This window comes from Leptosomus discolor, chromosome 23 (genome assembly GCF_034619465.1).
Source record: "Leptosomus discolor isolate bLepDis1 chromosome 23, bLepDis1.hap2, whole genome shotgun sequence".
Lineage (NCBI taxonomy): Eukaryota > Metazoa > Chordata > Aves > Leptosomiformes > Leptosomidae > Leptosomus > Leptosomus discolor.
This window is the reverse complement of record NC_141413.1, coordinates 8,667,918-8,683,250: the sequence shown is the minus strand read 5'-3', so window position 1 is coordinate 8,683,250 and position 15,333 is coordinate 8,667,918. Positions and strand designations below refer to the sequence as shown.

Genomic DNA, 15,333 nt, shown 5'->3' with positions numbered 1-15,333 from the left:
CCCGAAAGACACAGAAATTAGCCCAAAGCAGAAAAAATTTCCAATCAAATTTGATGTGCCTAAGCTTTAGGGCCCATTTTGTAAAGCTTGCAGACTAGTGTTTGACTTTCCATTTCCGCACTACGCACAGTTCTTTGCAGTGGCCATCTACCCAAACTAGAAAATGAGGCAAAATCTGTGTCAAAGAACAACTTGCTGTACTCTGATCACAAATTGCAATTTATTTACATGTATTTCAGTTATCTGTTAACTACACGGCTAAAGACACACGGAAAGCCTGCGCAAAGGCATACTCTACTGCAGCCTGGCCTCGGACAACGAAGCCCCGCCTGGCTGAACAGCAGTTAAAACGGAGCAAGAATTTCGTTTCAGGTCCAGCGAGCCGCGAGACTCACGTGACGCCAGGGACACAAGAGACGAGCTGCGCTACCTGAGCCCCGAGCACGTGCTGACGGCAACCACAGAATCCAGGGTCCCCTCCACGTACCCCTGATAATGGCAGTGATCCTGCGCGGGAAAACAAGGGCGCATTACACACGTATTGCACGCGTCCCCGCGCGCGCAGCGTGATCTCCGATCGCGTCACTGCTCTGCCTGCCACGGACTGGCAGCACTCTCAACCTGAGAGCTCAATATGCTTGAAGTTAAAATTCACCACACGCCTTTTATCTGCAGCCGACAGCTTCGAACAGGCCTCCGGCTCTACCACCACGTAACAGCGTTTCCATCACTAACGGGCATCTGAAAACGTCCTCACCGGCCGCAGCACCGCGAGGACGCGCCTGTACAAAGCCAACGAGCAGGGCACAGCCCTCCAGCTGGATGCCTGCCTCCCTGTCCTGCAAAGCAGCTGCTCTTCATGAGCCGACGGGGCCAGCAGGTCATCACACACTTCACTGTCAAGTCCCACTCGCCCACTCTGTCACTCTACCTGAAGCTGGATTCAGAGCTGGCGCTGCCCACACATCCCCAACACCAGGCAAGCAGGGCTCAGCAGCGCTACCCAGCAACTGGATTTCTTAACTTGACCGTAAGCCGTCCTGCTCTTAAGTTCTGTCCTCCACCCTGCCTCAAGCATTTTGAGGCCAACCCCTCCTGACTGATTTGGGCCAAATCCCCATGCAGCCTTCTAGAAAACAGTCCTGCAGAACGTTTGACTCGTACACAACCTCTCTCCAGCAAGAGCAGGCCAACACCCGCTACCCTCACCAACAGGCGCTGTGCTGCCAGAGCCGTTCGGCCACGCAGCACATCCCTCATCACCCCGACGAGGCAGAATACTTCCATTCTGTCCTCTCTATATGCACGTTTTGGAAACTAGACAAGGTGTAGGATGGGGCAAACACACTTCATTTTCTCTGGCAAGTGCGTTTTCGAACGTTGCTACAGGGGTCAGGTAGATCATGTCGCCTGTAGTCTCAGCAGCAAACGCAGAAAGCACTGAAGGCATGTGCTAATCCTTCAGGGCCACTGTGACTTTCATGACCTCGTGCAGAAGGAGCGTTTTTCCTCTCAGTCAATCACTTTTAACTAGGAAATAAATACTCAGTTGACTCAGGTGCTCTACTTTCAAAAACAAGATCCTATGAATCATATATGACTAACACTTCTCTTTCAAAGGCACAACGCTGACAGACAAGCAGAGTGAAGCCATTAGAAATACTCTCATGCTTTTTGTATCACACGAGCTGCTTTTTATTCTTATTCTACTGAAGCAATTAAATTTTCAAAAGCAACCTATCAGGCAGCCTGCTTGTACATAAAAAGAAGGCTGCAACTGCTTTTTCAGTGGAATAACTCCAATGCAACGCAGATACATCCCTCTCCAAGGCCCTCCAGACGTGATCTCGTCCATCCCTTCCAGCAGTCCCCAAATTTCTGGGCTGATGGACAGCCTGCCAACCCTCAAAAATTCTTAGAGTCACTAACAGCCAGGCTCGCACAACTGAAAAGACGGGTCAGCAGGTGACTATTCATTTTGACTTGTGGACCAATCTGGACGACCACTGTGTGTCAAAGCAAAAGCTGTTCGTTCAGTCACTAGGCCACCCCCGCTCTGGTCCCCGTGAGAAGCAAGGCCTGTGTCCAGAAGAGATACCAACACTGCACTGTGCCGTATGACAAGGACAGCACCACCCTCAGGTAACGAGATACCTGGCAGCCATGAACGGCATCTCCTTTTTAGAGAAGAGCTTTTAATTAGACAGCAATCACCTCTAGGTAAGGAAATATGGATCTGTCACAAGCTCCAGGCCAGAGCCCTCCTCCAAAATCAAGGCTTCTCTCCAGGAAGAGCGCGGCACGTGCGCAGGATGAGAAGGTGGCCCGGCAAAATATGCAACTATCATTTGGCAGCGCCCAACTCCCTCATCCTGTAGATGCTCAGTGTTCAAGTCACCTTCAGGGAGGGTATAGAAGGAAAGAAATCCCACCTGGATATCTGGATATTCAGATTGCAACTTTCCCTCTTTATTGTAGGTATAAACTGTGAAATCTTTGGGCAGTAGTTCTCTGTAAGGAAAGGGGAGAAGGAATACAAGAGGAATTTAACGGAATGACACTATAGCAGGGCAGTAAGACGATCCTAATCAAAAGTGTCACAAATAAATTGCAATTAAATAACATAGCTTTCTAAAAGAAAACCCTCCAAAATTAACAAAGAAATTGTGCATTTCCATAGCAAAATCCAAAGATACCATAATTGCGGAACTGTTTATGAAATCAAACCAACCACCTCACCCCAGATAAGTAAAACATGCATCAAACCCCATGAAATTGTGCCAATAGCTCGCCGTCGTGCAGAAAAAAAAAAAAAAAAAAAAAGAAAGTTTGCTGCATAGGACTCCTCTTGCCCAGTTTTGGAAGGAAGTGCATTGGGAAAGTCTCCCACGATTAAGACTGCTGACCCTCACTGCAAATCCCTTGATGCGGCACAGCTGAATTCCCATGTTTCTGAGAGTCAGGGGCTTGCTAAGTGGCAGCTAGAGATCCCCAGGGGCTCGTACATTTAAATACTTCCGCCTCTTACGAGGGCAGTTTTAGAAGCAATAGCCTGACAAATGGTAACTTGCTCTTGCTGCAAGTAGCCCTTTAAAGTGAAGCTCAAGACAGACAACATCTATATTGTCTGTAAGTTATGGGTGTTAAGGCCTTGGATATAAAGTCAGCTTCCTCATTTATTAGTATTCTTGTGTTTCTGAGACAGGAAAAAAAGCCCTGAAACAATAAACAAAACCCAGAAGAAAGTGAAAATATTTACTTGAAATACAGTTCAGTTTGTTTATTTTTAGATGTGAATGAAGAGAGAGTCATTTCAGATCCCCTGTGAGCAAACGACTGCTTCCTTCACTGGAAGGGGATCACCAGGGCTGCAGGAGTTCAGCAAAATCTCTGGCTGATAGCCAAACCTGTGTGACTCAGTCCACTTTGCCGTCCTTCTCTGCAGATTTCGCAGAGCTAGCATGTAACCGCACTTCTCATGAAGAACCTCAAGGATCAGAACCGGCATGCTACCTGCCAGCTCGTGATTTGGACACAATAGATGGAATTTAATAATCTAAAGAAATTCATCACTTACTTGTTCTTTTCTAGATGAATTGTGTATTCTTTTCCCTCTATCTCAATAGCATACGACACCTTGTCCTGGATATAAAAAAAAGTGCATTTTACTCAGGTTAAAGAATAAAACATTCTTTGAAATCAACAAAACTTTGGCAGAAAACAGTCTCGGTGAGCTCCACTGCTGCTACGACCATTATGACTGCCACCCTCCGTAACTCGGGACTCGTCTGCCACAGCTGGATCTGAACAGGCCACAAGCACAGACTATGCTGGAGACGCAACCGACACCAACAAGATTCAAACCACCTCCTGGAGGGACGCAGAACTCTGTCGATCTGGGCTGCCTCTCCCACCATGTCTCTTGCTGGTACCTAGTGCTGCTCAGGGGAGTGGGGGTTCCCTGTGCTCCCAGCCGACTTCGCCGAGCCCACAAGACTGCGCGACAAGAAGCTGACCGCAGCCATCGGGAGCTGAGCTGGTTCCCTGACACCCGGCAGGCAAAACGACTGCCAGGTCCATGCATGGAAACTGCCAGATACTGGGCTACTACATGGTCCTTAAATCTTGCTAGTTGCACCAGAACAGGAACAGCCACCACGTGTGGGTGAGCCTGAAACCTCTTTTATAATTGTCCCTGCCTCTGGAACCTGGCATCCCTTCCTGTGTAACTGGAGAAAAGTCACATGAAGGAAGCATTTCAAAATAGCTTTGTGGTTTTCTTACTCTTTGCTTCTACGACCTGCACAGAAAAACTCTTACTTACAGCTGGAAAAGGGCAGTTTTATTACTGAACACTCACAGTGAGCCAGTACCTCCACAGCCTTGCGTTAGCCACGTGCTACACACAGCAACGAGGGTCCTCCAACATTAAGTGGATAAGCTGAACCGCCTGACCACTACGTTCCATATCACAGCAGGAGGACTAGCTAACGACGGCGATAAACTGCAAGGCATTTCTGTTAATATTAAATTCTGCCAATGTTTATAAGAATTGTGACTAAACACAGTTGGTCTAATCCAACTACTTTGAAGTGTGCGGTCTTTAGTTACGTGGCTACAGCAGAACAACATAAGACTGGGAAGTACCGCCGGCCCTTGCCTAATCCAACCCCCTGCACAGAGCAGGGCCAGCTACAGGGTTGGCCCAGGCTGCTCAGGGCCTCCTCCAGTCAGATTTTGAGCATCTCCCAGTGCTTAACAACCCTCATTATGCAGCTTTTACACCCAGATCAAAAATCCATTGTGGCCACTTGAAACCCCTGGCGCAGGGAGGTATTTACCACAACGCAGCTAAAGGCGATGCTAGAGGTGATACCTTGTGTGAGGGCGGGCACTTGTTTGCTGCCAGACGAGTCTGACAGTGTTTTGTGAGCATCTCAGGTCAGTGTCGGGTGGACCTTGTCAGGGAGTAGATATGAAACCGAAGGCATTTTTAAGACTGCCCAGTACCTGTACCGAGGAGACACTGGAAGCCTCTCGCCGTTCTCTTCCTAACCTCTGCGGGATTACAACTTCATAGGAAGACAACAGAGAAACCTGCTGGAAACCTAGAAAGCAGAACAGAAACACTGGCTAAAGAAACGAGGCAATCGGAAGGATAAGGCACAAGGAAGAACAGGCTCTTTCAGGAAAAGCCCCTTCAGCAAGAAGAGGCAGCCTGCAATTCCAGTTCAGGTCTCCAGCTTATCACAGCCACCTGAAACTGGGCGCAGCACTGCACGGGGCAGACCCTCTGCCGCTAAGCTGGCGCCGTTCTTTATCGCACGCTTACAACCTCTACTTTTACGAAACAACCCAGCACCCCGTTGCCAAGGCATCATACGTGTTCAGAGAGCTGCAAGCCAAACAGAACAAGCCAAAGGCCTGATGCACCCAGGAGAGCCCAGAGCAAGTCTCAGAGCAAAGCACACTTGGATCGCCTTGTAAAAGGCCAGAGAAAACAACACACAAACAGCAGAGAAGCCACCAAATTTTCCAGACCATTTCAAATTTAAAGCTTCGCATTCCAATTACTGTCTTACAAGTATCTATCTGATACACCACCACCTTTCACCAGCAGGAATCAGAGCACTTAAAGCAGGTCAGCAGAGAGAGAAAACTTGTTCAAGGACAAAACGACAATGTCAAAATCAGGTGTCCTGCGCTGCACATCGGCACCAGCTCAACCATGCAGCCTCTCTAGATCAGCTCCCAGGGGCTCCTGAGCCTCCTAACGGCTCGGCAGCACAAAGCCAGCCCAGCAGAGCTCGGCCTTACACCCTCACCCTGCCCATCACAGCCGAACTTCTGACACGAGGCCGGTACCACTCATCATGTTCTTAGAGAGCTCTTAAGGTCCTTATAAAAACAAGTGAGGTGAAACAAATGCATGCAACAAAGCGGCCTTTTGCAGATCCCTTTTTACAAATGATCTGCATATGCAACATCAGACAGCTCCTCTGGACCAAACAGGAGTCTACAGTCCAAGTTTCCCGTATAAGGCATCAGTTTTTGCAAGCAACTGTTCCATACTGACTGCATAAACAATAACAGGTGACACACGTAAACTACTTCTCCCATCAGCCGCTGCTGCCTGCGCCTGGCTCGGGAGCCGCTCCCCCGGGAAGCGGGAGGTTGGTCACCCTCCCGGTGCAGGCAGGATTAAGAGCAACGGTTTTACTAGCTCATGGCAATGGAATCGGTGAGCTCATCAGAGGAGCCTGTGCTTCCTGGCCCAGAGGCAGCGGGAAGGGAACAGCTATCCTCCTTGCCGCCGCTTGTCTCCAGAACTAATCGCCGGACCTGGGGGGTGGTGAGGGGGTGTTTACTTTCTGCGATCCTCCAAAAACTCTCCAAGTGGGACCGAGATACTGCATTCATTTGAAAACCACCGAAACTCACACTGCAACTTCGACGGTGGCTGCGGCTTCGCAAGTCACACGAAGGCACCGCGTGCTTGAGGCCTGCTCCATCCTCTGGCAAATGGGCAGGAGCCCCCACGCAGGCTTTAAATGCCAGGGGTCCCCTGAAAGCCTCCCCAAGCCAGCACCGCCAAGCTGCAGCGACATTTGGGCTCCTGCAGATGCTTTTGCAGCCTCTCTTCCCATCCCCAGCACGAGCTGCCGCGCGACCTCAGCACCGTGGGCATCACCTCGGGTCACCGCTTCACACGGGCACCCCGGTAAGCGACTGCCTGAGTGAGAAGCACATCCACTCCCGCACTCCTTCCCCCGATGGCCCCAAAGAGCAAGCAAAAGCAGTGACATTGCTTTCGACTTCTCTCCCGTTACAGCGCACATGCAAGAAGAACCCAGGTGCGTTGCCGCGCGCCTACTTGTAACACGGCATTTCTGTCACACAAGCCTAGGGAGAGCTATGCTGTTTCTCAAGAAATAACAGAGTACACATACTGCAGCAGAAGCTTCATTAATTACACTGATTATTGGAAAAAGGGTATTAACAAAGCAGAGATCAGCTTCCTGAAAATAGCCCTTATGTTCACGGGCTACAGAAAGCACAGGGTCAATACCGCCTTGGCCTGAGAACAGGGGAGGGAAGGGCTGCTTCCTTCCCTGGGATGAACCTCCAAAAGCACATACTCCAGCAAATCACTTCTCTACGTTTGTCATTTCCAACCACACATTTTGCTCGTATCCGGTCCTGAGCTCTTGCACATCATTGCTCTGCACTTGCTACTTCCCCACTGCCACCCAGAAGGGCCAAGGGACACCTGGACAGAGTTTTGGAGACTCTGCTACAGGAACAGCAGGGCAGGGCTAATCTTACAGTGCTCAGAAAGCCGCATGTCTCCCCCAAAGCAGCTTGGAAGCAGAAGACAAAGGAGTGAATCATACAAAGCTAGCAGAACTGGGAGGGATTTCTGGGAAGAGTGCAACTTGGAGGCTCACTCTTCGAGTAAACGGCACTAAGAGAGTACAGCTTTCAACTCTGAATACTCCGACAGTTCTCCCCCCACTTTCTGCTCTCCTTCCCTCCCTCCACTACCGCAGTTCAGGAAGTGATTTCAGGTACAATGCCTTATTCTTCCCTTCATCGTGGGCACAACTCACCAGAGGAGGAGGGCGTGTTTGCTTGATTAACAAAACGCTGCTTATTACGACAAGCTAAAACATAAGGGTAGGAAGGCACCACCTTGCTTTCTAATGGAACCAAAAATAGAAAAACAGCCTTCACATAAAAGTTCAAACTCAACACAAATAGCTTTCTCTTAAAACTTTCAGTTCTCTTTCTTCTGGCAAAAACATCCCCTCTCTCCCCATGCTTCAGTACAGATCAAATTGACAACCAGACCACTGATGTCCAGAAGAGTTTGTTTTGTGGGATTCTCACCAGCACAAAAGCATCTGTTCCGGCAGGTATCTCCACAGCACTGACCCTTGCTTTACAAAAAACCTATTTCCATGCTGACTGGCCCATCCAGCCTTTCACGCATCACCAGCATCCCTCAAAGAGAGCACCAGGCTAGTTAATCAAAAGTCCAATGAAAGGGACAAGTGCAGCGAAGCAGAAATTAGAACTCGCGAGAGACAATCCTGCTCCTAAACCTTCCTCCTACCTTCAAAGGCTGCTACTAGGGGACAGGACTTTCTCCTGCTGAGAAACACAAACCTTGAGAGAGATGTCCTTCATCCAGTAACTCATCGGCCACCTCCAGCCCCACCTAGCACCCAATGCTCCTTCTGGTGACTGACGCGCTCAGGCCTCATCTCACCCAAGGAAGGAAAACAGACTCGGCCTGACCTAATTAGCACAAGGCAGAATTCTAGCAAGGACAAGGCAGCCTGCAGCTACCGCAGCACTCCAGGCCAACGCTAGGTTCCAGCGTGCTGCGCAGGCATTATCAGTTATGCTCCTGCAACCACACCGGTATTGGGATGTTACCCTCCAGTTGAGACAGTCACAACCCATGAGAACTCATCCACATATTTCAGTATAAAGCAAAGATGGTTTAATTCATAGCAATTAAGGAATGACAGAAATGACAGCAAAAACCCAACGCAAATACTCGGCTGTTTTCCACAGCAGATGTCTGAAGACATTTATACTCTGTTTTCCTCAGATATGCTAATTTTTACATTTTTTTTCTCCACCCCCTTTTGAGAAACTTCATTGCAATATACTAAGTCTGGACCTCAAGCACAGTAGTTTGCAATAAATTTTTCAGGAACTTGCAGGACTTTTTGTACTCAGGTTCTTCCTGCCGCTGGCCAAGGCTGCTGTCTGAGCTGTGCTGCACACCACCACCGAGAATGTGCTTCTCGCTGTTCATTCTGGGGTGTAACGCCAGTTGAGGCTGTATTCCCGAGGAGAAAAAAAAAAACAATTGCATCCACTATATTTATCTTGTCTCATTAAAGACTGCCTATAATTACCGAGCATCGGAGGCAACTAGGAAGATGTGAATCACCTTCCCCTCCCCGCCCCAAATCCACAGCAGGAATCTCATGTGCGTTCCACGGCGTGCGGGAGCTTGAAAACCATCGAAACGCACCACAGCCACGGCGGCTCTCCAGACGCTGAGGTGAGCTGTAGCGTGTCCGCTCCCCGACAGGCAGGATCCATATTCAGCAAAAGCCAAGCTGCACCTCGTGTCTTCACAGACCTCGGCACGCCTGCCGGTCGTTGGCTCGGTTACAGAATACAGCACATGGCTACACCCACCCACACCAAACAGTTCACCCCAATTATCACCCTTTAACACAGCTCTTTCCCAAGCCTACTGGAGTGAGGTCAAAGATATGGTCTTCAATGGAAGCAAAAAAAAAAACCACCCCAAACCAGGAAAGTTTAAGACTGTAGCCTATTACACCACAAAACGAACCCATTTCATAAAAACAACCTCATCGGCATGTGACCGGCTCAGCAGCTCTGGCTGCGGACAGACGCTAACAAGGAACATGTAAAAATCCACCCTTCCCACTCCGAGGAGGAGGGCTGGATTCACAGAGACAAGGCTCAACACCATCCTGCCCGCAGCACCGGTCCAGCAGCGCGCTGGGACTGCCAGCAACGGCAGCGGGGCTCGACTTCTGCTCGGACCGCCCCTGTCGGAGCCCCTGCTGCTTTCAGCATCACGAGTGATATCGAACAGCATCGTTCTGCACAACAAGCAAAACACTAAAATCCCTCTGATGCTTCCCAAACTTGTTCACAGCCGTCTATCGGTGAAGACAGAGGACAGACAGAGGACACCCATATGACCATTTACTCACATTTGCCTACTTCCATTTACTCCGTTCCTAAGTGAGAGTGGAAATAGAGCCAGGGAAAAAAAAATCAGCACCACACAGAAGTAAGGCACTGCTAATGCCCTCTTCGGATTTATCCTGTGCCTGCATCCACCCCGGCTACTTTTAGCCATTTTACTCTAAACGTAGTGCCTTGACCAAGACCCTGTTAAACCCAGAGCATCAGTGAGCAGCACGAGTGTCTGAGTCAAGATGCACATTGCTAAAGCATTAAATACACAAACTCATTAAATTAATCATTATAATAATCAATCACAATTAATAGATGAGGTCAGCTTCCCACTCAATTGACACTTAGGCAGCAGACTGCTCACGAGAAGAAGCGCCAAAAGCTTTACGCAACCATCTAGTCCATCCTCGGGTCCCAGGGTAGGATCAGTTGCACACAAAGCGTCTCCAACTCCAACGACCATCCCCGATGTCCAACACATTTCCCTCGTTGTGTTTTAAGCCGTATCTCTAATCCCCAAAGGAGGTGGACAGTTCACTCCCCATCTATCTGGCTGCAAATTTTTACATTTTCAAAGCGTGCTGTCACGCTCCCCTCGCTTTCCCTTCAACTAAGTAAAAGCCAATATTCAGCATTTCCTTGTGGACCCTATTTCTAACATCTCTGACCGTTCATATTCGGGTCTACTGGCTCTACTCTCCAGTTAGACCGTACCTATCCCGAAAAAGGATCCAAACCTTTGGACACAACAGTCCAGCGAGGCCTCGCGCGTATCAAGGTTCACACGCTTTGTGTGTTTATGGATCTCCACAGGTTCATCCTTCTTCCATAACAGACAGCACGGCTGATTCACTTGCCCTTTAACCCACTCTAACACTCATTTCCCTTCCTGCAACATGCTCCCGCATCCCATTTTTCACCCTCTCGTACAATTATTTCCACCTCAGCAGAACACTTTGCACCCATCCTTTCAAAGCCGCATCTTTCTGCCAGGTACTTCTCTCACGTGGCCACATTACAGGGACTGGTAACCTTTTCTTTAAGGAGCCCGAAGCCTGTCTGACAGGCAGCGTATCGGCCGCAAGCTCAGTGGGCATTCTCCGTGGCCTATTTCCAAAAATCATAAAGGACTTCACCAAGCAGTATCTGTTTGAGGAGAAACTTCTGTGAACTGGCTTACAGATGTCCTTCCAGAATGACACGTCACCACCGATTACTCCTTGGTGTAGTTCTTCAATCGATTACATACAAGGAAAAGCACTTTTAGATGCAGTTGACCTTTCCACTAAGATGACAGCTGTAGTAAGATTTACTCTTTGGATTACTGGAAGCAAAAATCTCCTTCATTTTCATTATGTACATATTATCCAAGTCCACTCTAAAATATTTAGAGATTTATGCAAAACACCAAGCTAACAGGCTTTCTGCTAAAAGTAGAACCATTTCCTATGAAGCCAGCATACCTCAAAGGCTAGAGTGCCTCAGTGGTGCTCCATCTTCAAAGCACCCAGGAACATCTGGCCAGCTGTTCTTCTACAGGGTACTCTACTCCTCCTTGGGACTCTTCTTTCCATCTCCTCCCTGCCTTGCTCTAAATCTTCAGACCAAGTGGGCCTCCTTGTGTCACAGTGCCTTTTGAGAAGGTACGAAAAGCTGACCAACTACCACGGCAAGAGAAGCAAAGTCACCTACTTGATTGATTGCTCACCTTCATTTAACATTAAAGCTGGCAAGAACGGTTAATCTAATTTCTCTTAGTACTTTACTGGGGGCGTTGGACATTAACAAGGATACTGAGCTCTTCTACAGCAATATTTCCTAGAACATTCTTAACTCCCTCTTGCTGAAATCCTGACCAATGCTGTAAGTGTTTCCTGTCTAGACTCTTGCTATTCCTTCTGCCCTCTCTAAAGCCACGCTAATTTGTCTGCAAGACAATGGTGACTCTTGTTCCACAAAAAGGACTATCACGCTTCTCTGGTACTGTCACGACCTCCTCTCCACCTTGGAGCCTTCTTACAAGGAGAAACAGAGCAAAGCCACACTGTCCTCTGGTGCAAGACAATTAATCTCACCGGGACGCCCTTCCTCCTGGGTTGGTGGCCCCGCAATCTCTGCCCTTCCATCCCTGAAAGCTCTGCCCATGGAGAGGAGCCCCTCACACAGAGCCCACTCACTTCCTCCACGTCTCGTCAGCTGCGTAGATGTCAGCTCGCTTCACACAGGGGAGGTTCGTGGGAACCATCTCTGCGGAGACGTCACTATCTTTAAATTTGGCCACCAAAGGAAATCATGCACCACAAATTCAATCACAGAACTTGGTGGAGTTGAGTAAATAAACTTTTTTTTTTTAATTTTAGCTTGAGAAATGAGAATGATCGAGACATGCAAAAACTACAAAGTCATGTTTCAAACTTCCTTTTTCTGAACACAAAGCACTACAAGAGGCAACATTAGCTACACTGAAATTTCTTCCTCTTTTTATTCTTCACATGGAGGAAATAACCACAAAACCTCTCTTTACTCTGCTGAACGATTGGCTCAGATTTGTTGAAATATGGGTGAGGCAGCACTGTGCTTTTCATGAGCTAAACAAAGGAATTATCTTAACCAAACACCGCATCTCCCCAGAAATTGAAACCAAAGTGTTTAGACACTTTAAGAATTCCTTTAAAAACGGGTAAAGCGTGGCTAGTCGCTGGTGTGTGTATGACAGCAAGTATCAGGCAAGAGACCAAGTAGCAAAACCCACAGTCCCTGCTGGTGGCAACGCCAGACGGTTTCCTCACGAATTTACACAGCCAAATGCTGAGGCCTCCTACGGACACAAATAGGAGGGGAAAAGCTGCACTGTACAAATCCCTTAAGGCTACACATCACTATGTGATTATGTTCATTCAGGAATTTTCAATTAGTAGTTTCCGGTAACATCCTACTTCTGCCTCATATCCCTATTTATTGGGGAGTGTCCAAAGCACTTCCATTCTAACCCAAAAGTTAGAAGTTCCTGGATAAACTGAAACAGGGGACTCATTTCTCCCCTCTCCTTCACTCTCAGACCCCAGACAAAGGAGGTCTTTTATCTTTCATCGCAGATTTGGCATTATTAGCTGGGACAGAGATTTCGGAAGGCAGAGAGAAACACTGCCATCCACCATCAGTAACGCGGTGACCGGCGTTTCCTCCCACCCACAGGCAGGAACTACAACATTACTCCTCAAAACACCGACCAGTCCACTGGAAGCACAAGCACCCAATATCCCAGAGACACGTCACTTAAGACTTCGCTCCCCGGTGCTCTGGCGAGGCAGTTTTCACCACAAGCCAGCAGCCACCTTTCACAGCTTGGCTTTTGTCTAGCACACGGCTCACAGCTGCCAGTAACACCACGCTGAGTGAGAGGCAAGAGGTTCACAGCACAGCGTCCCTCAGGGAGAGACACCTGTCCCAAGAGCACCGTTTCTCAGCAGGAAGCATCACTATTAGTTTTAGAGAAGATTCCTCAATTAGAAAGCCCTGACTATAAAAGTATGCATTAATGATAAACCCAGAAAGTTAACACAGCGCATACATCCCTTCAGGAGGAAGAAAACAATGACAGAGGAAACATTTCTGCCTATCATGTATATATAATGTGTATCAGAATCAGCAGCATAAAAGCCCATAAACAGAACGGTTTCAATTCATGACCAGCCCATAAAGACAGCACAGCATCGACTCGTTAAAAGCCTATAAAGAGAACACGGTGTCCCTTCACTGCCGTCAGCGACGGCACCGAGCTGCGCCTCAGCTCCTGCCTCAGGACGCAGCCTCCGTCCCCCTCGGGGGAGCGCAGCCGGCCGGGGTCCTGCCCTGTGCCTGGCTCTGCCAGTGCAGGCGACGCCCTGGCTCCACGATGGCGAGGGCCACCCAAACAGAGAGGGGGAAGGCACAGGTCCCTGCACGTGTCCCCCGAAACGCAGTGGAAACGACGTGGGTGTTCTGTCACCTCCACAGAGAAATGCAACATCCTCTGGGCAGGGAAATCACGCGGTTGTAGCCAGGATCTGCTCACACCGAAATTTTTGGGAGACCTGTGAACACGCTGCCCGCCCCACCACACGTTTTACAGGCCTTCCCACAGGCGGACGGATTGCCACCTGCCCAGTGAGCGCACAGAAGAGCCCGGGGACAGCAGAGCGCCTCGCCTGGCACAGGAGGGCTGGGGAGCCAAGGCACAGCGCTCCGAACTCGGGCAGGAGGAAGGGGACGCCCGGCTCACCGGCCCAGGCTGCCTCCTCGCGCTGCAGGGTGAAGACAAAGGCCCCGCTCTCCTCTCGGCCCCCCTCTGACCAGGCGCAACGTCCACCAGGAGCATTTTGGCAGAGACGGTCCTGGAGAGGGCCCAGGCCGTGCCGCCACCCCCAGCACCCTCCTCCCGCACGGTCCTTCAGGCACCTGCGACCCCCTCGCCGTGCTCCAGCAGTGCTGCCCGCCCAGGGGGAGATTCCCCTGCCCTCGGAGCCCCAGCACCGGGGGGCTGACGGGGACAGCCCGGCAGGACCCCGCCGCCCAGGAACGAGGGCGGGGGTCTCACCCCACCTGCCAGCCCGCGGGGCCAGGCCGGGCCCTGGCAGCCCCGCGGAGAGGTAGGGAGCCGCCAGCCCCCCCTCAGCCGGCCCAGGAGGGATGAGGAGAGGGCCCGACCCTCGCGGAGGGGCCGGGGCAGGGGCCCGGCCGCGCTGCCCGGGAAGGGAAGGCGGACCGGAGGCCGCCCGGCCGGAGTGGGGGGGTTGTTGCCGGCGGGCGGCCCAGGCCAGGCCCCGGCCCGGCGCACTCACCCGCACGGCCCGGCTGCCCGGGCGCGGCCAGCAGCAGGAGGCAGAGGCAGCTCCGCGCCGCCCGGGCCCAGGCCATGGCGCTCCGCGTCCACATCGCCCCTCCCGGCTGGGGCGCTGGGTCCGGCCGGCGGCCCGCGGCCTTATGGAGCCGGGCCGGGGCCTGCGCCGCGCCGCCCCCCGCCGCCCCGGGGCGGGGCCGCTCCGCCCGCCGGCAGCACCGCGGACAAGGGGCGGCCCCGGCGCCCACCGGCGGCCGCGGGCCCCCCGGGGCCGACCCCGGGACGCGGGACATCCACCCCGCACCGCCGCCCCCCCGGGAGCGGCCACCGCCGAGCCGGGGCCGCACCGCGCTCCGGGAAGGGCCCCGAACGACACCTCCTGGAGCGGCGGGGGCTGGAAGGGACCCCGCGTTGACGTTTGCAGGACTTCTGTAGAGGGAAAACAACGAGTCCCGAGGAGAAAGCTTGCTGAAGGGAACCCAGACCGCGGGCACAATGGCTCTTCTGGCCTTTCCCTCCCAAAAACCTACATGACAAATAAACGCCCCTTCCCACGAGCGCTCCACCGTGCGATGCCACGGGCACAGGTGAGCAGGAGAACAGCTCTCCAGAAGGAAACACCAACACAGGCTTTACACAGGCTTTACCCTCTGCTCCCAGCGTCACACATGCTGCCCCGGCCAGCACGCAGGCCCCCCCAAGCACCCTCCCCAGGCCCTGCGTGGAGCACACAGTCTTCCTCCTGGACAAGAGGA

At 51.3% G+C, this 15,333-nt stretch overlaps 1 protein-coding gene across 1 annotated transcript in view; it reads right to left on the bottom strand.

The window, feature by feature from the left end:
- LOC104349077 (uncharacterized) overlaps positions 1 to 12,004 on the bottom strand; it is a 37,778-nt gene extending 25,774 nt beyond the window's left edge. Inside the window, exons 1-7 of the mRNA XM_086477151.1 lie at positions 11,937 to 12,004; positions 11,073 to 11,137; positions 7,611 to 7,700; positions 5,011 to 5,108; positions 3,578 to 3,636; positions 2,433 to 2,511; positions 431 to 507 (exon numbers count right to left, since the gene is read on the bottom strand). Of these exons, the coding sequence (XP_086333277.1) occupies positions 431 to 507; positions 2,433 to 2,511; positions 3,578 to 3,636; positions 5,011 to 5,108; positions 7,611 to 7,700; positions 11,073 to 11,137; positions 11,937 to 12,004 (536 nt within the window). The remainder of the gene's footprint in view (positions 1 to 430; positions 508 to 2,432; positions 2,512 to 3,577; positions 3,637 to 5,010; positions 5,109 to 7,610; positions 7,701 to 11,072; positions 11,138 to 11,936) is intronic.
- Positions 12,005 to 15,333: the final 3,329 nt, after the last annotated feature.